Here is a 26,871-nt window from a genome sequence, read left to right on the forward strand (position 1 = left end):
TATGCTGTTCCGTGCCGCCCCCATCCTCGCGCACCGTTTCCCCTTCCCTCCTCCCTCACTTCCAGAACAGCCGCAACCATGGCGCCCGCTGCCTGCGAACCCGCCGCCGACGACCGCTTCGGCCCGATCGTCGGCCCCGAGTGCCGAAACGGCCTCGACTTCACCCTGCGTTTCGAGGACACGATCCTGTCCATCCTCCCCGCAGCCATCTTCTCTGCCCTCGCCCTGCATGCCATCCTGCGACGCCATAGGACCCGTTCACTCGTCGATGGCAAAGCGCTGCTGTGCGCCAAACTGGTGCGTGCCCACCATCTCCATCCGTTTTCGCCATGTTTGCTCATCGAAGCCGGCATGCACGCAGCTTGCTTATCTAGTTTTGCTCGCGCTCCGAATTGCCCTGATAGCCGAGTGGGCGCTCTCGCCGGTTCGCCATGTGACCGCCATCGCCGCCGCCGTCGTGGCCGCTGTCGAAGTAATCCCCATGGCTGTGCTTTCGTACTACGACCATGCCCGCTCTCTCAGGCCCTCAACCCTGCTTGGGTGCTACTTGTTGACGACGCTCGTGTTCGATATTGCCCGTGTCCGGACACTATGGCTGATGCGCGCCTCCTCTGCCGTCACAAGTACCTTCACCGCCGCCTTCTCGCTCAAGGCCCTGGCTCTTATCCTCGAAACCATCGAAAAGCGGCGTTCCATCGTTGCTATCCAATCGAAAGATGCAGCCCCCGAGGAAACAAGCGGGCCTATCAACCGAGCCGTCTTCTGGTGGGTGAATCCGCTGTTGGTCGTTGGCTGCCGCCGTGATCTGTCCGTCGTCCAGCTACCGTCCATCGGATTGGACATGGATTCAGAAACCATCCACCACAGCTTTGAGTCTGCCTGGGCCCAGCGTATGTTGGCTGCCGTGCTCCCCCTCCAAGTTTCATTGTGGTTGATATGGTACCATAGGCCGCCAGTATTCTCTCCTGATCACCCTTCTGCGAGCTTTCAAGCTCGAGATCCTCTACGCCGTCGTGCCCCGTCTGTTCTTATTGGGCTTTACTTTGGCCCAGCCCTTCTTCATCGAAAGGCTCATTTTATTTGTTGAAGAGCCCAGCGATGACGAGACTTATTTTGTAGGGCCCATGCTCATCGTTGCCTGTGCTTTGATTTACGTTGGTGCTGCAGTAAGTCGAGGCCACCATCCCGCGCTTCCAAGCCTATATTGATTTCGAACCGCAGGTTGCTACTGCTGTATACTGGCACATGACATATCGATGGGTAACAATGGTGAGTCATCATGCAACATCACCCAGCATGCACTTCGGCTTAGCAATGCATAGGTCCGCGGCAGTCTCGTCACGGCGATCTACAGAAAGGCACTCAATACACCTTCGGGATCGGTAACGGAATCAGCCGCCCTCACCTTGATGGGAACAGACGTCGAAAAGGTTATCATCGGCCTCGAGGATACTCATGAAGTTTGGGCGAGCATCTTGCAGGTAGCCGTGGCAGTTTGGCTGCTCGAGCGCCAGGTATCATGGGCTTGTATTGTTCCAGTGCTTCTATGCTTAGGTACTGCTGTCTCTCAAGCTACCGTATCCCGCAGACAACCTGCTAATACACTTTGGGATTTGAAGCGTGCGTCCTCAGCCCCCTTTGTCTGGCCGGCCGTATTGGCAAGCTACAGAAATCCTGGAACGAAGCAGTTCAAAAAAGGCTCCACGTAACAGCCGACGCCCTCGGACGTATCAAGGAAGCCCGGCTCATGGGTCTCAGTGGCATTCTGAGCACTATGATTCAGCATCTCCGTGTGGAAGAGCTCAGGCGATCAAGAGCATTACGCAAGCTCTTGGTCGTTGTCCTTACCATCTGTATGTTTTCTTTCACCAGCGGCGTCCTCCACAACTGACAGCCTCCCAGCCCAAGCCACTCCAATCGTAGCTCCGGTGGCTACATTTGCCTTGTATGCTGGACTTTCAGTTGCTCAAGGAAAGCCGAGCCTCCTCGCCGCCCAAGCATTCAGCTCTCTGACGCTGATATCTATTCTTGCGAACCCCATCCTTGTTTTGATCCAGGCCATTCCCCCTCTGGCTTCTGCTGTCAGTTGTTTATCACGCATTCAAGACTATCTTGCAGCCGAGAACCGGAAAGAAAAGAGAATGTTGCGATCAAATACCAGCCTGGACCTTTCCGAAAGCGGCGATAAGTCCACGTATCCACAAGGACACAAAATGCAACTTCTCAATGGGAATTCGGGAGGCACAGGCTTTTCTGTAGCTGTCAAAAGTGCTTCTTTCGGCTGGGCTGCAGGACAGCCTGTTCTAAAGGATGTTTCATTCGCAGTGAGCCATGGCTCTTTCTTGGGTATATCGGGTCCAGTTGGCTCAGGAAAGACGACCTTGATCAACGGTATTCTGGGAGAGACTCCTGAGTTCGGAGGACTTGTCGAGCTGGATGTTCGTTCTATTGCCTATTGCAGCCAGTCACCTTGGCTGCCCAATGTTTCCATTCAGGAGGCAATCACGAATGGCTTTGACTTCGACTCCAGGTGGTTCCAGATCGTCATCCATGCGTGTGCATTGGACGTAGATCTGGATCGTCTGCCTGAGGGGGCGAGGGCAAAAATTGGCAGTAAAGGATTTTCCCTCAGCCAGGGCCAGAGACAACGCGTGGTACGTCCAACCAACTGTTATCGTTTGCAACTAATTCTAAGCATTTGACGACAGGCACTTGCTCGGGCTCTGTACGGCAGACATAACCTTGTGCTCTTAGACGATGCTTTTAGCGGGCTCGATGCGTCAACCAAACAATCCGTGGTAGAACGGGTCCTCAGCCCGGGTGGCATTCTCCGCACACAGAAAACGACAGTCATAATGACAAGTCACGATTGTAAGTCGGCCTCATTCCGTTGATGCGGGCAAGAGCTAATTGTTTAAGCGTTACTGCTGAAGCTTTGTGAAGCCGTCCTCATGCTCGATGAACACGGTACTGTCACAGAGCACAAAGCCGACAACTTCGAGCTGGTCGACGATCCGCTAGAAGTCGCGGAAGATAACGCTGCCGATTCAAACGCAAACCTTGTGGCAGATCAAGACAGCCCGACCGATGCCACAAGCACCAGTCCTGACAAAATGCAAGTCATCAGAGATTGGGCCGTATATCGTTATTACTTCAAATCAGCCGGACTTCCCCTCTCTTTGAGCTTTCTCGGTGTTAGCTTGCTTGTCGCATTCTGCTACAACTTTCCCAGTATGCTTCTCATATCTCAGTTTCAAATATTTGTGCTAACCGCATCACCCTAGCACTTTGGCTCAAATGGTGGTCGGATGCCAATGCGGTTTCTCCAAACAATAACTTGGGCTTCTATCTAGGTATTTATGCAATGCTTGCGGTCGTGGCATTAATTGGCCTGATGATGGTTTGTTGGTAAGTTCAGCGGATGTTCATGTCATCATCTATACTTGCTAAGTTACCGTTCAAGGGTTATGTTCGTGGGCATGGTCTACAAGGTGGGCGAAAAGTGCCACAATAGAATGCTGGACATTGTCATGAGGTATGATGCTCACTCCAATCACAAAATCAGCCTGACACATCTATAGAGTCCCAATTGCCTTCTTTGCGCTAAACGATACGGGAAAGACAACAAATCGGTACGTTGAACATGCGTTTGCTGGCACCTCCCAATTTAACACAGCCTCAGTTTCGGCCAAGATCTCCAGCTACTGGACACGGTATTACCCATGTCTGCGATAAACACTGCCCTTTGTAAGTAATTTGATCCCCTTTTGAGGAATGATGGTAGCTAAACGAGTGCAATCAACAGTCGCTGGGTCCTGCCTGGTTCAAATAGTGATTATCAGCTACGCGGCCAATTACATGGCAGCAACACTGCCGGTTTGCCTCGTCGTTGTGTACATGGTCCAACGGTACTACTTGAATACTTCCAGACAACTCCGTGTGCTCGAGATTGAGGCCAAAACCCCGCTCTATTCTGCATTCATCGAGCTCTTGGATGGTTTGGCTACAGTCCGAGCTTTCCGATGGGAGCAGACTTTGGAAAAAAGCAATTACCGCAAGGTCCAGGATTCGCAGACGGCCATGTACCTCCTCTTTTGTATCCAAAGATGGCTCAACCTCGTTCTTGACTTGATTGTTGCTGGACTTGCGATTACACTTGCTTGTCTCGCTGTTGGACTAAAGGAAAAGTCCAACGCGAGCTCCATAGGAGTGGCCTTGTCGAACATCAATACTTTCAACCAGACACTGGCCAACCTGATCAAGGCTTGGACGACACTGGAAACAACGATGGGGGCTGTTGCTCGCATCAGGAGTTTCGTCAAAGAAACAAAGGTCATGAAGCATCCCAACGGGAACCTGACCAGCACTCCCCGTTCTGAGTCTTTGGCGGGGATGCTTGAATTCCAGGGTGTTTCTGCGTCGTACGGGTAAGTCCGAAAATGGGTGTTCCTTTGCGCTCTTTTAATTTCAGTGCTAATTTGTCATTTCCCAAAGGATCAATGACGATGACCTTGCATTGAGCGGTGTGAATATGTCCATCAAGCAAGGAGAGAAGATTGCTATTTGCGGACGCACAGGCAGGTAAGTGACAGAAAAAGCCTTCATCAATTTCTTCATATCCATCGTGGGAAGGAAAAGCAACTGACGGTTTATTTACAGCGGGAAGAGCACTTTAATTCTGTGTCTCTCAAGAATGTTGGAGCTTGCTTCTGGATCTATCATGATCAATGGTGTGAACGTCGCCCTCCTGTCCCCGGATCAGGTTTGCTCCTCACTCAATATCATCACGCAGGAGCCTCTGATCATATCCGGCACAGTGAGGTTCAACGCAAGTCTGGGGAACAGCGCTTCAGAAGCAGAACTGTTGAGTGCATTCCAGACAGTGGGCATATGGGACCTTATTCAGGAAAAGGGTGGGCTGGATGCGGAGATGCAACCTGCAAGCTGGTCTCACGGGCAGCGTCAGTTGTTCTGCTTGGCCAGGGCGCTGCTGTATAAAAAGCCGATTCTCATACTGGACGAGGCCGCGAGCAAGTGAGTTTACCACAAACACTCTCTGAGCTTCCTACTGACTCTCAGCAGCGTCGACTCCGCAACGGAGCAGCAAATGCAGGATGTGGTCAACACCGCATTCAGGGACAACACAGTGATTTCTGTCACACATAGGCTTGGTTCCATTTTCTGTTACGATAAGGTAGCTGTGTTTGATAAGGGTATCTTGGTGGAGTACGACGACCCACACGCGCTGCTCGAGAAACCGTCCGTATTTGCGGAGCTCTATCGCGAGAGTGGCGCCCAGTAGATTATTCGTGTCGAGGATCCTGAATCCTTGACACTTCGGAAATGGAGACTTCCTGTCTAACTTTTGCGCAATTTCGAAAGAGTTCTTCTCCGGGTCGGAAAGTTCCCACTAGTCAATTCCGAAGTAAATTAATCTTTGCCTACTTACTCAATTCGTTACCCAAATGCATCCTCCATGCTAAGCCTTTCGGGGATTCCCGTAAGCTGTAAGCTTACGCTGGATTACTGTGGGGGTCCGAGGCATCGGCATCGTCTGGTAGTCAGGACATACTCGTGCTACCTGCTCGGCCCCTACCGTGACATTCCGCTCTTCTACATTTTCGATTGTGCTCACATCCAAAGCAAGGGCATTTTATTTAAGTAAACGATTCAGTTGGATCCTCAACGCACCATACTCTTGGTCAAGCACGCATACTCGTTTTACCTTTTGTTATTTTTTTTCAAAATGGGCTCCATCTCCGCACCGAGCGTTTCGCAGGAATTGGCCGACTTGCCTTGTCTCAATGTCGCCAAAATCTATGCGAAGGACGGCCTGGAAATTCAGCGGCTGCTCGAAGCAGGCCAGAAGTACGGATTCTTCTACCTCGACCTGCGTACCGAAATGTCCAAGCAGTTTTTGGAAGATTGGGAGAGCACACTGCGGTTCATGGACGGATATTTCCACCGTGACATTAGCGAGAAGATGAAGGACGCCCGCAACAGTGATACGCACGGGTCAGTAGATGATTTGGAGAGGAAAAACATCAACAGAGCGCTTATCTGACCGTGATGTAGGTACGAGCCCGTGGGAACTTCTGCCGGGTCAAGCGAGAACCACCGTGACTGCTACGAGAGCTTGAAGGTAAGATGGCCCCAACAGGAGAAAATTGGAGATTTGATTGGCGCAAGCTCACCCAAACAATGACTCCAGATGTCAGATGACGAAATGGCAATCAAGGCGCCGCAGCTGCCGCCCACGGTCCTCAAAAACTATGACCACTTCAAGCGGTTCCAGACCTTCTGCCACGAGACATGCATGGAGATTCTCGACTGCATGTCGTCGGCGCTGGGCATGGACGGCGACGCGAGCCTGACGCTGAAGCACCGCGCAGGCCGGCCGACGCTTTCAACCCTCTCGCTGTTCCTGTACCCGAAGCAGGAGGGCCCGTCGGAGCTGGTCGGCCACAACAAGCACACGGATCTGGGCACGCTCACCTTCCTGCTCTGCGAGCAGTGGGGGCTGCAGGTGCTGCGCCCCGACACGGGCGCCTGGCACTGGGTCGAGCCGCGCCGCGGCCACGCCATCATCAACGTCGGCGACGCCCTGCGATTCCTGTCCGGCGACCGTCTCCTGTCGGCCGTCCACCGCGTGGCGCCCCACGGCGGCGCCGAGTACCAGGACCACGACCGCTACTCCATCGTCTACTTCCTGCGGCCCGAGAACGATGTCACGTACCGCAATGCAAAGGGCGAATTCGTCACCGCCAAGCAGTGGCATGACGAGAAGTTTGACGTCTTCCGCCTCGAGCACGAGCAGCAGGAGAAGGCACCCATCCTTTGCGGAGGCATGGAGCGCCGGGGCAATTTTGTCGGCACCATTAAAGTATAAGTCTCGTGGTAGACTGGGCATGGTGCTTATTCCATTATTTGTTAGTTGAGTGGTGATTGGTGGCAAAAGATAGCTCAGAGTAGTCAGAATTCAAGTTTTTGTTGTTTTATTCCTGGGATATAAGCAATCGTCGTGTAATACTGTATTTTGCCTTGACCAATCTGCAGCTTCGATTCCGTGAATGCCGAATAGTAAGCAGCAAAGAGAACGAACTATCCCTCAAGCTCTTCAACTGTGCTGAAGCGTTGAGCCTTGTTTCCTGACAGTAAACCTAGAGTCTGACGCACAAAAGTCGGGGAAATGAGCGTCAGAAAGACGAAGAGCATATAAATGCTGTCAAAGTGTTCTACGAAAGAAAATATCTAAAGCGGAGCGATTCCAGATAATGCCGGAATTCAGGACAATATGGCAGGAAATAAATTCTGCAAGGCCAAAGTTTTTCTCGAGAGATGCCGTTCTGCCACTCTCACCAGAAGTCCATCATTAGTCAACAGGTAGAATGAAAATTATCAAATCCCTACGAAAAATCAAGGCAGCATGGACAGCAGCAGCGTCTCCGGAGTGCACGGTTCAACGGTCCCAGCAAACGGCAACCATGCCAAATCAGGCAGGCGGGAAAATCCTCCGGCGTCGGCACCGGGCCGGTAAGCACAGGCAGAAGAGCAAGCGTAAGCTTATACAGAGCACGGAACAGCCAGGACCCACAATAAGCTTATCCAGGCAGCCGGAGACGGCTTCAACCGTAGCGTAAGCTACGAATGCGGCATGTCCGTGCTTCATGTCGAGACAATGGTTCCTGGAATATCAGTGAAAGGTTGCGATGGTCACTCAGTCGAAGATTCACCTCCAGATCTCTCTCCCATTCAATCGTCGGTGGTCGAAGTTCCGGTCCCAAGCACTTCTCTTTTTGCGTGCGAATTGGGTTTCAACACCGCGGCACTCACCTCATCCAGCGTGTCCTTCAACTAGAAATTCGCATCTTACCTTGAGGGAAAAACAACCTACCGCAGTCATCATGAAGGAGACAAGCATCGACATTCCGGACCTCAGCCCCGTCCTCGGCGGCACCGTCATTGGTGGGTCAACAACGCGCCAGGAGGCAGCAGCGGCAGCGACGATGACGACGCATCGACCCGACCCTCACGAGCCCATCGCCATCGTGGGAATGAGCTGCAGGTTCCCCGGGGAGTCGGACAGCCCCGAGAAGCTGTTCAAGCTCTGCTCGGAAGCGCGGAGCGCGTGGTCAGAATTCCCCGCCGACCGGTTCAACGCAAAGGGATTCTACCACCCGCACGCGGAGCGCCTTGGCACGGTGAGAAGAGTCCCAGCGGCAACTCATTTACGAAAAAACAGAAAGTACTAACTGTGCCGGCGCAGATGAACGTGAAAGGGGCGCATTTCCTGGAAGAGGACATTGGGTTGTTCGATGCCTCGTTCTTCAACCTTACGTCAGAAGTCGCCAGTGTAAGGACTACCAGCGGAGCACCAGATTAGAGGGAGAAGGGGACACGCACACTAACCTCGAAAATGATAATAGTCGATGGACCCTCAGCTGCGCCTGCAGCTCGAGTGCACGTTCGAGGCGCTCGAAAACGGTACGTCGGCGGCAGCACTGACAAAAAGAACGGACAGCTAACGAAGGTCAGCCGGATTGCTCCTCGACCGGATAGCGGGCAGCAAGACGTCCGTCTTCAGCAGCTCCTTCACCAAGGACTACCACGACAGCCTGCTGCGCGACCCGGACACGACGCCGCGCTACTTCATGACGGGCAACGGCACGGCCATGCTCTCGAACCGCGTGTCGCACTTCTTCGACCTGCGCGGCCCCAGCCTGACCATTGACACTGCCTGCTCGACCAGCCTCGTGGCGCTGCACCTCGCGTGCCAGAGCCTCAAGGCCGGAGAGTCGTCCATGTCCATCGTCGGCGGCGCAAACGTCATGCTGAACCCGGACATGTTTGTGACCATGAGCAGCCTTGGGTACGTGTTTGTTGTTGTTGTTGTTGTTGCCTCCTCCTCCCGACACCACGAACCACACTCTCTCTGACAACTAAACTCCTTTAGATTCCTCTCCCCCGAAGGCAAATCCTTCGCCTTCGACTCGCGCGCCTCGGGCTACGGCCGCGGCGAAGGCGCCGCCACGCTCGTCCTCAAGCGCCTCAGAGACGCCCTGCGCGACGGCGACCCCATCCGCGGCGTGATCCGGGGCACGGCGACGAACCAGGACGGCAAGACGCCGACACTAACATCGCCCAGCCGGTACGCACAGGAGGAGCTGATGCGCGCGTGCTACGCCGGTGCCGGGCTCGATCCCAAGGACACGACGTACGTCGAGGCGCACGGCACGGGCACGCAGGCGGGCGACGCGACCGAGATCGCCGCCATCGGAGCCGTGTTTGGTGGTGAGAAGGAGAAGGGCGGCCGCGGGCTGCGGAAGGGCCCGCTGTATGTGGGATCGGTCAAGACGAACATCGGCCATCTCGAGGCTGCTAGTGGTCTGGCAGGCGTCATCAAGACGGCGCTGTGCCTGGAGAAAGGGCTCATCCCGCCCAACGCTAACTTCGAGCGGGCCAACGAGCGGCTGGAGCTGGAAAAGTGGAACATCAAGGTGAGTGAACACGCCAGCCCCAACGAGTTGGCGACAACGGCTGATGATGGGGTTTGATGATGCATGTAGATACCGCAGCGCCTCGAGCCGTGGCCCGACCACTGTGTGCGAAGGGCCTCCGTCAGCAGCTTTGGGTATGGCGGCACGAACGGCCATGTCATCCTGGACGCGGCCATGCACCACGAAAAGAAAGACGTCGAGCACACGCGCGAGCAGCAGCAGCAGCAGCTCCTCCAATCCCGCCTCTTCAGCATCAGCGCAAAAGACGAAGACGCCGCCAGAGGAGCGGCCGCACGGCTGGCCGAGTACGTGCAGGAGAAGAAGGGCGACGGGCCCGAGCTGTTCGACAACCTCAGTTACACGCTGTCGGCGCGGCGCTCCCGGTTCCCCTGGTCCGTCTCGGTGGCGGCAACGAGCCTGGGAGCCCTTGCAGATGTGCTATCAAGCGACGCGCTGAAGCCCGTCCGCAGCGCCGGCGGCGCCGCGCCGCGTCTGGGCTTCGTCTTCACGGGCCAGGGGGCGCAGTGGCACGCCATGGGGCGGGAGCTGCTGGGCGCGTATCCGGTGTTCCGACGGTCCATCGAGGACGCGACGCGCATCATCAAAGAGTTTGGCGCCGAGTGGTCGCTCATGGATGAGCTCCTACGCGACGCCTCAACGAGCCGCGTCAACGAAACGCTCATGAGCCTGCCCCTCTGCACCGCCGTCCAGCTGTCTCTGGTCGACCTGCTGACGTCCTGGGGCATCGCGCCGACGGCCGTGACGGGCCACTCGAGCGGCGAGGTGGGCGCCGCCTACGCCGCCGGGCTGGTCGACTTCCGGTCGGCGCTGGCCATCGTGTATCTGCGCGGCGAGCTGACGACGAGCTTCAAGCTCAAGACGCCGGGAATGCGGGGCGGCATGATCGCCGTCGGCCTGGGCCGCGACGAGGTGCAGGAGTACCTGGCGCGCGTGAAGAAGAGTGCCGCAGGCGAGGTCGTCGTGGCGTGCGTGAACAGCCCGTCCAGCGTGACCGTGTCGGGCGATCTCGCGGGCGTCGAGGAGCTGGAGCGCCTGCTGCACGCCGACGAGATCTTTGCCAGGAAGCTCAAGGTCGACGCCGCCTACCACTCGCACCACATGCAGCCCATCGCGGCCGAGTACCACCAAGTGCTCGAGGCGGCGCTGGCGCGAGGCCGCCTCCTTGACGGCGTCGTCTTCAGCTCGCCCGTGACGGGCAGCCGCGCCGACCGGGTCGACGCCGCCCACTGGGTCACCAACATGGTGAGCCCCGTGCTCTTCCTCGACTCGTTCCGCAACATGTGCCTCGACGCAGAGGAGCGGCAGCAGGTGGACCTGGTCGTCGAGATCGGCCCGCACAGCGCCCTGGCGGGGCCCATCCGCCAGATCCTCAGCCTGCCCGAGCTGCGGGACCGCGGCGTGGCCTACACGAGCTGCCTGGTCAGGAACCAGGACGCCACTTCGACCATGCAGGCCATGGCGGGCTTCCTCGCCGACCGCGGCTACCCGGTCGACCTCACGGCCATCAACTTCCCCAACGGCGCCGACGGGTGCCGCGTCCTGCACGACCTGCCCTCGTACGCGTGGAATCACAGGCAGAAGCACTGGGCCGTGTCCCGCCTGGGTCGGGCGCTCAACCAAAAGCCGGCGCCGCCGCACGACCTCGCCGGCGCCAAAGTCCCGGGGACCAACCCGCTGGCGCCGCTGTGGAGATGGATACTGCGCCCGTCCGAGATTCCCTGGGTGCAGGACCACGTCGTGCAGTCGCACATGGTCTATCCCGCCGCCGGCTACATCAGCATGGTGCTCGAGGCCGTGCGAAGCAACGCCGATGAGCAGCGGCCGCTGCGGGGCATACAAATGCGGGAAATCGACGTGAAGAAGGCATTGGTGATTCCAGAGGAGACGGCGGGCGTCGAGGTCCAGCTCGCGCTGCTGCCCAAGAACGAGAAGGCTCTGGCCTCGCACGACTGGACCGAGTTCCGCATCTTCTCCGTCGACCATAATGACAGCTGGAGCGAGCACTGCAGCGGCTTTGTCTCTGCAGTGTATGGCGACAGTACTCCCTTGAGCGGATCGGGGTCTGAATATGCCGCCTTGGGCAAGCCCGTCATGCAGCCGAAAGCACTGTACCAAACACTGCAGCGCCTCGGCATAAACCATGGCCCGGCCTTCCAGAACATCCACAGCGTGCACGGCAAAGTCACCAGCGTCTTCTCCGTAGCAGACACGGCGGCCCTCATGCCCGCGCGCCACGAGCAGAAGCACCTCCTGCACCCAACAACCTTAGACTCGGTCATCCAGACGGCCTATCTCTCACTGCCCGAGTACGGCCAGGGGCAGACGACGGCCATGGTGCCTCGATCCATCGCCTCCCTCTTCGTGTCGTCTGAACTGGAGGGCGTTGGCGCCGGCTCTCTGCTCGAGGCGCACGCCAAGCTCGGCAGCGTCGACGCGCGCAGCTTCCTGTCCTCGGTCGACGTCAAGGACCCCAGCCGCGGCCACCAGACGGTGCTCCGGCTCAGCGGTCTTCGGTGCCAGTCCCTCGGCGCGGCACTGCAGCAAGACGACCAGGACCAGAACCGCCTGTGCTTCAACATCGAGTGGAAGCCTTACTTGGCACTGGCAGACTGTGCCAGCATCAAGGACCTCCGCGTCGCGGCGCCCAGCGAATCCGAGCAGCGCATGGTCACGGACCTCAGGCATGCCTGCTTGCATTTCATCCGCGACGCTCTGGACGAGCTGACTGCAGCTGATGTTGCAAACCTCGCAGAGCACCACGCCGCGCTCCACCGGTGGATGGAGATTGTGTCCAAGAGCGCCGAGCTGAACGATATCTGCACCCAGAACCCAGCCTGCTCGGACCGTGCGGGCGAGTGGGCGCGGCACCTCTCTGCCGTTGCTGATGCCAGCGTCAGCGGGCGCATGGCTTGCCGCATTGGCGAAAAGCTCGTTCCCATACTGCGAAAGGAGATTGCGCCGTTGGAGCTGATGCTAGAGGACCGGCTGCTGTATGCGTACTACGAAGGCGCTATCGGCATCAACCGTTCGTTTGCTCAGGTGGAGCGGCTGTCCGAGCTGCTGGGCCACCAGAACCCCGCGGCGAAGATCCTGGAGATTGGAGCCGGTACGGGCAGCTGTACGCGCGCTGTCCTCGCCGGCCTTGGCCGCGCCCACACCGCCGGCAGTCCCAACTTCGCCCGCTACGACTTCACCGACGTCTCGCCCGGCTTCTTCGATGCAGCCCGCGAGAAATTTGCCGACAGCGTGGACCGCATGACTTTCCGCAGGCTTGACATCGAGCTGGACCCGGACAGCCAGTCTTTCGAGTGCGGCACGTACGACGTCGTCGTCGCATGCGAGGTACTCCATGCCACCAAGACCATGGATGCCACCATGGCCAATGTGCGCAAGCTCCTGAAGCCCGGGGGCACTCTGTTGCTGGTCGAGACAACCAAAGACGCAATAGACATTCAGTTGGTGTTTGGAACGTTGCCAGGATGGTGGTTAAGCACCGAGGAGGAACGCAAACTCAGCCCCTCGCTCCCAGTCGCATCGTGGAACAAACTGCTGCAGCGCACAGGCTTCAGTGGCATTGATCTTGATGTGCAAGACAGCGAAGACGTCTCCTTCAGCTCGCTGAGCGTCATCATGTCGACTGCAGCCGGCGACGCACCGCAACGCCCCTCTAGCATTGCCCTGGTGCAGGTGCGACCGAAGAAGGAGGAGGCGCAGCAAGCCTGGACGGACCGTCTTGCCGCCCGTCTGAGGCAGGAGGGCGCCGCCGAGGTGACTGTCGAGACTCTCGAGACGGTCCAGCCCAGAGGCCGCACATGCATCATCATTGATGATCCTGCCGCACCCCTGCTGTCCGACATCACGGCCGCCGCATTCGAGGCCTTGCGCGGCATGCTGACCACAGCAGACGGTGTTTTCTGGGTCTCGCACGGCGGCACTATCGAGTGCCAGTATCCAGAAGCCGCGGCGCACATGGGCCTGCTGCGCACCCTGCGCTGCGAGGACGGGAGCAGGCGGTACATCACGCTCGACCTGGACGCCTCCCACGGCGCGTGGCTGGCCGAAAGCGTCGACACGGCGGCCAAGGTATTTCTGCAGGCGTTCGACGAGAGCCGGCCGCGCGAGGAGATCGACTTTGAGTACGCGGCTCGCGACGGGGCCGTCCTGGTCGGCCGGGTGCGCGAGGACGCAGAAGCAAACGCCGCCGTTGCATGCGGCACCGCGGCGGCTGTGCTCAAACCCTTCAGCCAGCCCGGGCGAAGCCTGCGCATGGAAGTCGACACGCCCGGCCTCATCGACAGCATCACCTTCCACGACGACCCGCAGGCCGAGGAGCCGCTGGGCGAGGACGAAATCGAAATCGAGCCGGCCGCCTTCGGGCTGAACTTCCGCGACGTCATGGTGGCCATGGGCCAGCTCGACGAGTGGATCATGGGCTACGAGTGCAGCGGCGTCGTGTCCCGCGTGGGCAGCTCCAAGGGCCACGGCTTCCAGCCCGGCGACCGCGTGTGCGCCATGACCAGAGGCCACTACGCAAACCGCGTGCGCGTCAGCTGGACCGCCGTCTGCAAGATGCCGCCGCAGATGAGCTTCGAAGAGGCGGCGTCGGTGCCCATGGTCTTCATCACTGCCTACTACTCGCTGTTCGAGATCGCGCGCCTGGAGGACGGTGAGTCGGTCCTCATCCACGCGGGCAGCGGCGGCGTTGGGCAGGCGGCCATTATGCTGGCCAAGCTCAAGAAGGCCGACGTGTTTGTGACGGTGGGCAGCCAGGAGAAGCGTGCCTTTGTGCGCGACACGTACGGCATCCCGGACAACCGCATCTTCTCGAGCAGAGACACGTCTTTTGGCGACGCCGTCCTGGCAGCAACGGGCGGCCGCGGCGTCGACGTGGCGTTGAACTCGCTGGCCGGCCCGCTGCTAGAGGAGACGTGGAGGTGCATCGCTCCGCTGGGCCGCTTCGTCGAGATTGGCAAACGCGACATCGAGCTGAACAAGAGACTGGACATGGCGCCATTCCGGCAGAGCGTGTCGTTTGCCGCCGTCGACCTGACGCACGTGGCGGCCCACCGCGGCAAGCTGATATCGCGCATGCTGGCCGCCGTCATGGAGCTGCTGGGCCAGGGCAGCATCAAGCCCGTGACGCCCGTGACCGTCTACGGCCTGGACGAGCTGGAGAAGGCGTTCCGGCTGATGCAGGCCGGCAAGCACCGGGGCAAGATAGTCATCCGCGCGGGAAAAGAGGACACGGTGAAGGTACGTAGCAGGCCCCCAGGCCGCAATTCTCGGCTAACACGAACCCAGGTGGCCCCGCAGCGGCCGAGAGCACGGCTGTCGCCAGACGCGTCGTACGTCGTGGTGGGCGGGCTCGGCGGCATTGGACGGTCGGTGTCGCGGCTGCTCGTGCAAAGGGGCGCCCGCCACCTCGTGCTGCTGTCGCGGCGTGGTGAGGACGCAGACCGCGGCTTCGTCGACGAGCTCAGGACGGCGGGATGCGCCGTGGCGGCACCGCCCTGCGACGCGAGCGATGCGAAGGCGTTGGCGACGGCCGCAGCCGAGTGGGCGAGAACGATGCCGCCGGTGCGGGGCGTGATCCAGGCGGCCATGGCACTGCAGGTAAGTTGGCAGTGAGGGTGAGGCAACGGCCAGATGCTGACTAGGGCGCAGGACTCGGTGTTTGAGCGCATGGGCTTCGACGAGTTTGCCGGTGGGATGGCCCCCAAGCTGCGGGCGACGCGCAACCTGCACGAGCTGTTCGGCGGGCTGGACTTTTTCGTGATGCTGTCGTCGGTTGTGGGCGTGGCCGGGAACGCGAGCCAGGCGAACTACGCGGCGGGCGGCGCCTTCCAGGACGCGCTAGCCCAGCACCGCCAAGCCCGGGGCCTGCCCGGCGTGGCGCTAGACCTCGGCCCGGTGCGGTCGGTAGGCTTCGTCGCCGAGAGCGCCGGCGTCGAGGACCGGCTGGCCCGCATCGGCTTCCGCGCCCTGGAGGAGCAGCAGGTGCTGCAGCTGATCGAGGCGGCCGTGGCCGGCGGCAGCGCGGCCCAGGTCGTCACGGGCGTCGCGTCCGCGCCCGCGCCCGAGCTGGTGCAGCGCGCGGCCTGGCTACAAGACGCACGCTTTGCAGGGCTGCGCGCGGCCGGCGATGCAGCGGGCAGCCTCGGGCGCGCCTCGGGCGGCAGCGGGCCGGCCGTGCCACTGCAACTGCAGCTCGCCGACGCGGCATCCCCCGCCGCCGCCGCTCAAGTCGTGTGCGCCGCCGTTGTGCGCAAGACGGCCGACATCTTCATGCTGCAGGTCGACGAGGTCGACGCCCGTCACCCTGTCACCCACTACGGCGTCGACTCGCTCGTCGCCGTCGAGCTGCGCAACTGGTTGGCTGCCCACGCGCGCGCCGACGTGTCCATCTTCGACGTCCTGCAGAGCGCGTCCATCGCCGACCTCGCCGCCGTCGTCGCCCGCAAGAGCGCGTGCGTCAAGGCCGAGTAGTTGAGCGGGTGGCGCATGTTAAGCGAGAGGCGTCGCGGGCCGGCGCGCAGGGAAGGACCGCTGCCTGGGGCAGTCATCGGGCGGAGGCCGGGATGGGGCCGTGAGTTGAGACATGCCAGATCGCCTGCCAATCGATTCCCCGCCTTGGCCCTAATTCAGCCGCATAATCAACTCCGTGACTCCATAACCCTAATTCCTATTGTGGCAGGCCTTCGGAGTTCTTACGCGCGCTGATTACGTCCGAATACGGCCACTACCCCGTCCTTATCAACAACAATGATAATAGCTCCCCTGCGACTCGCCAGCCAATGCGCGCTTTGACCGCCGAAATAATCCGAGAACATTGTTCCGATGTTCTGGACCCCACCCTAGAAGACGCTGCACGCACTGTTCAAAATATATCCGAGTTAATGGCCCCCACCAATAACCCTAAATTATGCCTCGATAGTGAAGCCCTGCTCGGCGTCAGACGGTGTCCTGTAAAACAAGCTTAGTCAACTAGATAGACCAATTGCAGCCACTAGCGAAATTTTCAGTGGCTTTCTCGCGCAATAGATGGGTTTAATCCGATGTTGTGATTGCAACACTACCAATGCCGCCTTTGCAAGAGTCTCAGATGGCCGTTCCTGACAGGGAACAGAATCCTTCACGGCTGCGATGCCTCACATTAGTGCCCCATTCTCTCTGCAATGTACCATATTTATATCCACCCTCTTCAAATAGTCACAAATTCACACACTATAGTCTCTGTAACCAGCCATGTCGTCGTCAAGTATTCATGGGCTCGAGGAGTGGACCTACGCAATGGGCTACGAGGAGCGGCGCCGAATCCAAAACCGAAACGCCCAGCGTATCTTCCGTATGTTGCTTTCCCCATGGAATGTATGAATGATGGCATTAACAAAAACAGGATGGAAGCAGAAGAGTAAATCAGCGAGCAACAACAAAAACCACAACGACGGCACTTTCACCGGGCAAGAAGATCGACCAAACGCCTGCATGTCTTCGAACGAACTCTCTCAATCCTCTGGCTTCGATTCAACTCCAAATACGACCAATCTCGCCGAACCTATGGCCGATGACGAAGACTTTCAAATGCTTTTTGGCGCCACCGACACAAGTGCATCTTCGCCATACCACTTCCAAGACCTCGGCATCTGTGAAGATGACTTCCAACCTCGCCGCTGCAGCTGCCCTCCGAGCCCCAACTCTGCCGACATGCAAGAAATGCTACGTCAAACCCTCGCCACCACTCATCTGCAGTGGAAGAAAGAGCAGTTCGGCCGCCAGGCCGACATGATACTGGTCACCCTGGCCACCTTGTATGAAGAAAACGTTCGAAACAACACCATCGCCCGAGATCCGCTGGTCGATGCCCAGCTACGGGTTTTACGCCAAATTTTCCAAGACCTGGCACGCCCAACCTCGACTCCAGACGACACTCACCAGAGCCTTCTAGATAATAAAACTAACTTTGATGACAAATATCTCTTAGAAATGCTCACAGTATGTAAATAAAATATTACGACTTGTATGCTTACTCGTTTCTACTTGGCTCATTTCTCCTTTTACTTGAACTATTCTTTTTTAGACCTCCCTTTTCTTCAGCAGCTTCTTTTCGTACATAGTTCTGATTGCCTACGTTTCGTGACACAAAGAACCAGTCTTGAATTTCAAATAGAAAAGATAGCATGTACATAAATGGCAACTTATGAGAGAGACTACAACGTCAGATCTATTGTAAATCCCAATGGAGCGGAGACGGAAGCGAGGATGCTTATGTGCACGACTAATCGGTCCGACGCGCTTAAACGAATGGGGTAATTACGAAATGCCAGGGTGCATGCGAACGCTGACAGGGCCAGTTGGAGCAGGCGGATGCGGCGCAGTCGAAGGTGCAACAGACTAAGCGGTAGGTGCGCGCGGGTGCTGTGGCTGCGGCGTGCGGGCAGCTGACACGTGCCGTCGGGCTTCGGTACATAGCTCTGGGCCTTTCTCTATGTATCACACACAACTGCAAGGTACAGAGTGCAAACTCCACGTACAATCCTTCTCTCTATCGCCCTTTATTGCTGGCAATTTGACAGCCACCTGCTCACTAAGCCTGTACCTGGCGACCGGGCGTCCGAGCCTTTCCACCGCACCGCACCGCATCATGCTTCGCCGCAACGGCAAGCCCAGCTCGTGCGAGCCATGCCGTAAATCCAAAGTCAGGTGCGACCACCGCACGCCCATTTGCGCCCGCTGCGAGTCCCGCGGTGTTGCTGCTCAGTGCCGTTATCATCCCGCGCCTCTCACTCGTCCCGGTCGAGTCTACAAGCGCGCGGAGCGCCAGGGCTCTCCCAGCCTATACGCTGCCGCTGCAAGCGAGTCCCGGTGAGTCTTCTGCCGCCGTCTGCTGCTCCACCTGCTTACCGACCTGCAGAGAGCATACGGGGGATCAGCAAATGTGGAATGCCACGCCAGATGTTCCCCACGCCAGTTCAAATCCATCGCCTGCCGGCGTATCTCTGGACTCGGGCCTTGGATCTACCAGCTACACGTCCGTCTTCCAGCTGAGCCTGGCCACTCCTCCTCCGATACATGCTGTTTCCACCGTCTCCAGCCCCAGCAACATGCCAGCCCTCTTGGCTCCTGCTTCAGATCGTGCCGAGCTGCGGACTTGGGCGCTGTCACACTTGCACCCTTTCGTGACTGTCCAGGCGCTTGCCGAGCGATATCTCAACAATAGCCAAGTCACTGCCATACGACCCATTTCAACAGCTGGACTTTCAGCCCTCGGAGAGACTCTTGAAAGCGAGAGGCGGGCAGGGAGAGATGCATCCGCCTTATCTCGCCGTATTTCCACCGCCACTTGCCGCCCACTCGAGCTCCCGGCTGATGTCTCTGCGCGAGAGTTCCACAAGTTCTTTACAGGCGACAACTTGCGCTGGGAGTTTATCGGCCTGGTCTTCACATGGGCTGGTCTCTCTGTAACTTGGTCTCCGCCCTCTCCGACAGAGCCATTGTTTGCCCAGATTGCTGCACCAGGTAATGACTGGAGCCAGTTTGCAGCTATGATGATGGATTGTAGCAACGCCTGCATATCCTTTTGCCAGGAGAGTGGGCCAGCAAACGACCTTCTGATATGGCTCCTCTACGAGAATCTGGTTCTTCTCACTCTGATACACGGTGATTCCAGTATGCAAACGTAGAGTATCTAGTTAAAGTATGAGGGCTGACAGACTCTCAGGTCACTTTGCCTGGCAGCGGTTGGGCGATTTATCAACCGATATCTTCGCCCTAGGTTTTCACAAGGAGCCAAAAGACCCATCAAACGTGCCATTGTTCCTTCTGCAGTCGAGAAGGAAGATATTTGCCATCGCCTATCGTCTTGACAAGACCATTGCCACTTTCTTCGGTCGACCGCCTCGTATTCCTGCTAGGTACTCGAACGTTAAACTTCCATTTGACGTGGATGACTCTGTCCTTTTAGATCCCGCGACCTCTCTTGAAAGTGTCGCCACAAATCTGGACGAGGATGGCTGGAGCAGGGACCGTGTTATACGCCCATCCAGTTGGATCAGGGTACGGTTCATCATGAGCAAGTTTCGCGAGGAAATCTTGGAGCTGTCCCTAGGCCCTGCGAGTGCGGACATTGTGCAAAGAATAGAGTGAGTTGTCCATGCCTATCCGCCTATTCATACCTGATGTCAGCAACAAGGGGGATTCTTCAGAGGTCCAATGAAGCTTGGACGGCCATACCTAATACACTCCGCTACGATATCTCATGCTGGGACTCGGGCCTCCCTCATAACGTTTGTCTGATGTTATTGGTGGCCTATCTGGATCACTTGCACAGCGAGTTTCAACTCCAACGGCTGCTATCTCAACATTCATCTGTGGCAAGTAATGCCCTCCTTGACACATCATTACGTTTGCTTGCTACGGCGATGGTGGTCACAAGTCGTGACATTGATACACTTGGGATGCGGCGAGATCGCGCTTGGATTGTAAGTGGTTAAAATCCACCGATAATTCACTGAGAGGGCTGACCAAGTAGATTCTCTTCTACGCTCTTCCCGGCGCCGTTGTTCTCGCCCTCGAGCTGCACCAGCGGGCACAACAAGGCATTCCATTCCCTGCGCCGATATCAAAGGGAGAGATCATCCGGCGTCTCTGCGTCGTCGCCTCCTGTCTTGAATGTGCTGCTCGACCGTCTGAAGGCAATTATGGCCTTTGCAGCGCTGCATCCAAAATCCTATCGCGGATCCTCGACGAAGTTCTTGACCCTCCCTCTGCTGTTTCCAACGAAAGGGTGTTCGGACCAAACTCATCACTGCCTACACTGGGCTTCACAGGAGACCATTCACAGGACACGGAGGCATTTTTGTCCTGGTGTGACTCCATTGGCTGGGAAGGTACAGACAACCAGCTTCTATTCTAAGTTCAGAAGCCATGAATCAGGCCCCGATAGCCAACACATTGCGTACGCTCCAAAGCCCCAGAATCAACATGAAACAAACGAGTCCTCGCTTCTGCGCAGAATTCGCAATTATCCGCATCGGAATGCTCATTCGGTCTTTCCTGCAAATTTCTTCGTGTTGACCGGAATCAAAACTTCTCGGAGTCGGCGCTCAGACGCCCACTGTTGACCTCCCGCATTTGGATCACTATTCCGATCCCTGCTTATCACCCGGTAGATTACGCCACACCCGAGATTGTACAACTATTCCGATCCCTACTCACCGCCCCGCAAACGTGCGCGACTGCGTAGTTGATCTAATTATTGCTGAAACCATTCACGAGATCGCCAAGGCTTTTGGTGTTGTCGAGTCCGTTCCCCTGAGATCACGCCATGCCCCAATCTGTCTATGCCGAGCTGACTGTGGGGCTGGATTGGATGAAGAGACTATTTTTTTGGACTCCGATAATACGATCGGAGTGCGTTGGTCCGATGCATGGTAATCCGCTGAGCGAGGCGCCACCATCGCCATGACCAACATCAATTAAGCGATTGGTTTCCTCCCCCCCAGGCGAGCGACACAGCTACGCGGCCAAAACGAAAAAAAAAGCAAGTCAATAGCGACACCGTCTAATGCATCAGAATCCTCCTCGGTAAAAAGTCGAAGGGGCGGTCAGAGAGTTACAGGGCGGTGTAGGTTGGCTGCGGTAGCCTCGAAGATGTATTCTCGGAAGTAGGTCCACGAGTAAAAAATTGAACCGATTCCGATGCCCTCGGCGCCAGCGAATCTGCGTCGTACGTCTCGCCTAGCTAGCCTTTTCCATGTCTTCCCGTTGCGGCAAGCGGTAGAAGAAAAGCGGGAATACCCGTTCTAAAAGATTTTAGCCCTGAAACTGAGAGGCCGTATCTTAGGTATCATCTGCTCCGCCCTTCAACGTCACGATGTTCGGCGTCTGATGGACCAACATGCTGTACACTATGAAATTTCGTTTCTATTAATTTTTATCAACTTTAATACTACTATTCCTCTAGCAACAAAATGAAATATCTTTTCGCTGTTAAATTAGTTCTTTCTTCGAAAATATCGTAGTAGCTCCGTGTGAACGGCGGAAGTTTCCCAGAGTACGTACTGTTTGAACTCAATAGATTATCTATCTAATGGACCTCATTAGAGGGCTGCTATCTACGGGACTCAGGAATATGCTAAACTACCTTTGGATTTCCTAATTGGGCTACATGCTTGGCAGTAACTTTCGACTTTCAACACGTATGTCGAGAACGGCAGATAAGGCAGCAACCGGTAGAAGCTGGGATTGACGCGGCATGTAGCCAGCTCGAGTGGACTTGGGACTTGGCCTCCCCCTCGCCGCCATTCCGGAAGGCGACTGCGAGATCGTTTACCACATCATGCTCAACAACACGCCCCTTTTGCTTGGCCGATTTGGAAGGAAAACCATAGCCACAGGCTCCAGAGAATTATGCCATTATCGCCCAACCGCAGCGTGCACACGGTCTTCATGGGAAAATGACCTAGATCGACTCGTGGCGGTCAAGTACTCCTCCGAAGTTTCTCCTCGGGAAAATACTAAAACAAGATAGGAGGCGAAGTCCGTGGGCACCTGTTCTTTGAGGGAGGGCTAGAGTTGGGGTGGATCATGGGCTGGTCCAGAACCACTGAAAGGAGCGGGACACTGCGACGGCTGGGCCGGTTCCGCCTCCGAACAGACCAGATGAAGAAGAAAAAGCAGAAGCACGTCCGTTAGCACAATGGCCCTGTAACAAAACGGAGTATGGCGCGAGGCTCAAGGGTAAATATCAGGTGTAACGCGACATTCTTCGCGCCGGATTCTCTGGAAACGGGCATTGGACGGCTAAAGCCCTACCTGGTTGACGGCCTGATCGGCATGGCCTTTGCGCCTTGGCGTGCATGCCAAGTACCCGTCTCCACGCGGGACGGTGAGAGGGTCGCGTAGCGCCGGTTCACAGGCAGTTCGCTTGTCCGCTTGTCCGCTTGTGCGCTTCAAGGATACTGCTCCTTACGCAGTTGCTTGTGAAGCGCTGGCGGAAGGGTCTACATACGCTAGGCTATGCGATTGTCCATTCAAAAAATTTGTAATTTGGAGTCTCCAATGATAACGCGGTGGAGAGATCAAGGCTGTTGGAGCACATCTAACCACACTCCATCCTCGTGCAATCCCAGGGCCCGGAGATCAGCAGGGTTCAGTGATGCAGGTGTTTGTAGGTCAGGAGAAATCGCGGCGTCCAGAATTTCCTCAATGCGTTGATGAGCTGATCTGAATGCTGAAATGTGGCAATCGCCTTCTCGCGCCGTATGGTCTAGGCATCTCAAAAAGAGACTTAGCTCTTGGATGTGCTTGAAACGCACCGATGGCGCTGATCTCGACGCCATTGAGGGACTGCGGCGGCTTTGGTATAAGAGCACAACGGCGAGCACGCCCGCGCATTGTATGCCATAAAGGTACATCTGTAGTAGTACCCGTCAGCTGCTACTGCATCTTGAAAAGAGGTTTGATGAACATGAGAGGGGGATTTCGTGACACGGAGATATCCCGACTGTTCATGGTGGATGCTGAGAAGGCGGCTTTGTTACCTTGGAGACGAAGTCTGAGCGGAAGAACCCCAGGCTGTTGCGATTCTCAGCGACGGTCAGCAATGCGGAGAGCATCTTGTGGGAGACCGTTACCAAGCCATCCACGTATGCTGCATCACTGCGGACTAGATGTCGCCGGAGTACGAAGTGGGGATAAAGGTAAGAGAGGTACAAGTCGAAGAGGAGGTAGCACTCGTCAAATGGCCGGCCAGAACGCCAGCAGTCCGGATCGTATCGGAGCGACACCGGCACAGCCTGCCATGTCTCTTCGAGCAGCTTTACTATGTCCCTACAAGATCTGTTGGTGAGAAATGATGGTTTTGTCGGTGAGCTAATCAAACGTACTGTGGAGAGGCGCTGTTGTTCGCACTGGCGGGCTCTACCTCGAGCATGAAAACTAGAAGCTCCTCGAGAAGCGCGCTGAACGCAAGAGCAATTTGGTCAGACACACTCTGAAGAGGTGCTGAATTAGGTAAGTCTAAGATGTCGCCCAGGGTGGGGTCGCCGCTTTTTTGTTGTTGGCCCCAGTCGTCTGGACTTGGCTCAAATTTCCACGTGGAGTACAAGCGAGATATCGTGGGCGGGCGGCCAAGGATGATGGCGATATGCTTATCCAGACCATAAGCCTCGATAAAGAGCCGTTTTCTGAAGCCAAAAAGCGAGTTTGTGGATAGACTCCCGAGTGGGAGTTTCTGATGGATCCCCGAAGCGAATACCGCAGTTGCGAGCTCGCTCAGTCTACGCTGCACAGCATGGTCTTCTGCAAGTTAGCCGTCCGTTAATGCGGAATCATTTGCATTGTATCCGGTAGTGCTTACTGTTAGCCCCATAGAGCGTGAAAAGCAGAAGCAAGTTCTGGTAAAGTAGCCAGACTGCAAGCTCGCCGTGTGTCCCTAAGCTCATGTTGAACTCAACACACTTGCTACTTGCGTCCACCAGCTCTTGGAGCAACCGTCCTTTCGCTTTTGGGCTCACACCCGCTGGGCTTGACAATTGGACATCCTTGCTTAGTGTTGCAAGCGATAGTGCAGCAAAGGAAAAAAGGAGCCCGAAAAACTCCCATCGCAGATGCGGGATGGATAGCGTTTCATCTTCTTCTTGTAGCGTTGCGCTCGGATTGCTACTCGTATCTCTGAAGATTCGATCCGAAAGAAGAATATAGTCCAGCTCGGTCAGATGCGGTGGCATGTCCACTCGATGCAACATTTTCATGGCAGAGCTAACAGCCGACAGTTGGATAATGCCCGGGCCTTTTTCAGGCAGTTGGTCCATCAGGCTACGCAACAGCTGATCGTCTTTGGCCAGAGCCAATAGCTGTGCGCCTTCCCGGATCCTGTCCAGACCAACATCTCCCCGCTTGCACCAAAGGTCCCACGGGAGCGTCGTCTCGTCCGGGAAGATGGAGGAAATGCTGGTCTGGCCCAGGAAGCCAGCTCCAGCATGCCTCGAGCTTTTGGAAGACGATGGCGCCAAGATCCTGGATGGTTCCGGGCTGGGCTTAGCGTCAGCACAGAACAGTAATTGGCAAGACATGTTCTAAAGGGGTCCACCTTGTCGAATCCGTGACCCGCGTATTTGAGCTGCATCTACGCGACTGGCTACCAACGGTAGGTGAGGAGTACTTCCATGTTCTCTGTCCCTGCATTAGCCTGGCTTGGCAGATCACGTGGAGAGCAGGGGAGAGACGGACCTGGTCTAGGTTTCCAGCTGGAGATTGTGCAGAGTCAACGGAGTAGCTCCTAGTGGAAGAGAACATAGTTTCTCGCGTGATGCTCATTCTAGGGCTCATCGATATCGACAGTTTCTGTATATATAAGTCGCAAGCCATTCTCATGCGTAGTCGTGCTGTGAAGGATTCGCACTCTTGGCTTGCTGTAGAAGACAGGAGACTAGAATAGCCTTCCCGTTTCTTATCCATCCAACGGCTTGGTACGATGATCCTTCCGAGGCCAGCCAGCCAGTCATGTTTCGTTACGGGGCCCACGTCGATTTTGGACCCCATCGGCCGCTACCACCTTCCTAATGCAGCGCGCTGCAGAGGGCTATTGTATTGTATCTGTACTTACGTCTAGGGTGCGTCCGCCTGAATACGCGAATATGCCAACAGGTTGTCGTCAAGACCCATTCTACCTCAGTTACAGGGGTGGGGATAAATCCGAGCGCGGTAACTGTACCGCTTCCACAACTCGATGTGGCCCCACAACTGTTTCGGCCCCCACGTACGCAACACTCACCTCGAGTTGCGTTGTTTGAGCTGAGTTCGCGAGCCCGTGCAGCCTGTCAAGCGAGCTCGCCACCTGCATTCCTCACAAGTTACACGGCCTGTTCCGAAGACGATACCGACGCGTATGTACACGACTCGCGGATTGAGGGGCTGCAACCTCATTCCCCTATCTTGCCTTTGTGCTGCAGTCAAGTGAGCCACCAAATCTATCCGTTCCCTGTACAAAGCCATAAATCTAGACGACACCGTGTAGGTTGCCATATACCAGCCTACTATTGACTGCATCATAAAAAGAAACGCGCTTCCGAGTCGTGTTCGTGGAGGGGATAAGTGAGTGGATTGGCGGTGTGCTTTTTGAGCACAAGGGAAATTTCCGAGCAATAGAATTAGAAACCGAAGAGCGAGTATACATGTACGACTCATAAAATCATTCGTCCCATCCTCAAAATCTCGCTTAAGAGAAATAGCGAGACTGCTTAAGAGGCACGTACTGTAATACTATTTGCAGTGATGTCAGATATGGAGAGACGGGCTTTTGTGACTATACTTCTACTATTGACTTCGTGATTAATCATGTCTCAGTGATTGTTAAGTATGAAAACTTTTTGAACGGTTCTATCATTCCAGCTCAAGGTTAAGTGGTCATCGTGATGAATAGGCCCGGTACCCAGAGCGACTCTATTCCCGAAAAGTTTCTAAGCTGCTACTGGAGCTACTGGGGCAGAACAAGAGTATCAAGACCTTCCTCAGGCTGCCAGAGGTGGTCTGTATAGGTTTCGGAACTTCCTAAGAGCAGAGGGATTGTTTGATTGTTATGACGCTCTCGTGCTAGAAAAAGGGGGGTTCTCTGCCATCGGTCCACTGACTCTACCGAAGCCCCTCGTTCCAGCAACAGCTGTACAATAAGGCTATGCCCTTCTCTTGCGGATATGTGCAATGCTGTGAGTCCATTGCTGTCTGCTGCAGAAGCATCGACCCCTTTATTCAAGAGCAAGCGTACGACTTCTTCATTGCCTCTTTCAGCAGCCGTGTGAAGTGCTAACGTCGCCCACTCTTGGGTTGTCAATGACCTCGAGTGAGACTGGAAAGCATTGAAGGATAAAGCTTGAGTTGTGTCCTCGCTTCCATCAATTCTGACTGGCTCGGGGTAGATTGTTGCCGATATTGTGTGGTTGAATGCTTCGGTTGAAAGAGATGCGGACCAGTCCAGCTCTGTGAAAGGTCCGTGTTGCCAGCCAATGGTTGCGTCTGGGAAGTCCGTCCTGTTGCAGGATACACTGGTTCGAGGGCTCAGTTGGGAATGAGATTGATCCATGGTGTTGTCGAGTTGGGCATTGTTCATGTTGCTTGTAGAGGTGTCTTCTGGGAGGTCGATGTCTTGGCTTCCACCAGCCTGGAGTTGCAGCTTCCGCTTCTTCGAATTCTGCCTGAAGGTGCGTTGTGCTATGCGATTCTGAATCCGGCGGCGTTCGACCGGATCTGTGACCCTGGTCCAGTCTTCATGTGGCTGTGAGATGTCAGAGATCATCTCTACCCGGTCGATCATGATAGTGCTGATGTCTGGCAACGAACAGGAGAAGTCGCTTGA

The 26,871-nt window shown here is 56.4% G+C and overlaps 5 protein-coding genes across 5 annotated transcripts; all 5 read left to right on the plus strand.

Annotated features, from left to right (window-relative positions):
• Positions 1-78: 78 nt before the first annotated feature.
• LTHEOB_11393 (ABC transporter protein) lies at positions 79-5,302 on the plus strand (the record flags this gene model as incomplete). The annotated part of the gene is made up of 18 exons (XM_035508144.1): positions 79-297; positions 362-890; positions 949-1,166; positions 1,222-1,269; positions 1,323-1,554; positions 1,713-1,853; positions 1,903-2,081; positions 2,496-2,654; positions 2,709-2,871; positions 2,944-3,231; positions 3,285-3,408; positions 3,464-3,535; positions 3,582-3,632; positions 3,683-3,747; positions 3,806-4,427; positions 4,495-4,581; positions 4,660-5,034; positions 5,083-5,302. The coding sequence occupies 18 exons, from the start codon at positions 79-81 to the stop codon at positions 5,300-5,302; spliced, it is 3,792 nt and encodes a 1,263-aa protein (XP_035366470.1).
• A 444-nt stretch (positions 5,303-5,746) lies between these two features.
• On the plus strand, positions 5,747-6,889 carry LTHEOB_11394 (2OG-Fe oxygenase; the record flags this gene model as incomplete). The annotated part of the gene is made up of 3 exons (XM_035508145.1): positions 5,747-6,015; positions 6,076-6,142; positions 6,212-6,889. 3 exons carry the CDS (start codon positions 5,747-5,749, stop codon positions 6,887-6,889), a joined length of 1,014 nt encoding a protein of 337 aa, XP_035366471.1.
• Positions 6,890-7,904: 1,015 nt separating this feature from the next.
• LTHEOB_11395 (Reducing type I polyketide synthase) lies at positions 7,905-16,004 on the plus strand (the record flags this gene model as incomplete). Its single annotated transcript, XM_035508146.1, has 8 exons — positions 7,905-8,201; positions 8,267-8,353; positions 8,427-8,484; positions 8,536-8,869; positions 8,954-9,497; positions 9,567-14,771; positions 14,820-15,131; positions 15,183-16,004. The coding sequence occupies 8 exons, from the start codon at positions 7,905-7,907 to the stop codon at positions 16,002-16,004; spliced, it is 7,659 nt and encodes a 2,552-aa protein (XP_035366472.1).
• A 759-nt stretch (positions 16,005-16,763) lies between these two features.
• LTHEOB_11396 (Ankyrin repeat and protein kinase domain-containing protein 1) lies at positions 16,764-17,463 on the plus strand (the record flags this gene model as incomplete). Its single annotated transcript, XM_035508147.1, has 3 exons — positions 16,764-16,863; positions 16,915-17,326; positions 17,385-17,463. 3 exons carry the CDS (start codon positions 16,764-16,766, stop codon positions 17,461-17,463), a joined length of 591 nt encoding a protein of 196 aa, XP_035366473.1.
• Positions 17,464-18,159: 696 nt separating this feature from the next.
• Positions 18,160-19,661, plus strand: LTHEOB_11397 (Fungal transcriptional regulatory protein; the record flags this gene model as incomplete). Its single annotated transcript, XM_035508148.1, has 4 exons — positions 18,160-18,380; positions 18,430-19,034; positions 19,116-19,184; positions 19,237-19,661. 4 exons carry the CDS (start codon positions 18,160-18,162, stop codon positions 19,659-19,661), a joined length of 1,320 nt encoding a protein of 439 aa, XP_035366474.1.
• Between the last annotated feature and the right edge of the window lie 7,210 nt (positions 19,662-26,871).

This window comes from Lasiodiplodia theobromae, assembly GCF_012971845.1.
Source record: "Lasiodiplodia theobromae strain AM2As chromosome Unknown scaffold_48, whole genome shotgun sequence".
NCBI classification, from domain to species: domain Eukaryota; kingdom Fungi; phylum Ascomycota; class Dothideomycetes; order Botryosphaeriales; family Botryosphaeriaceae; genus Lasiodiplodia; species Lasiodiplodia theobromae.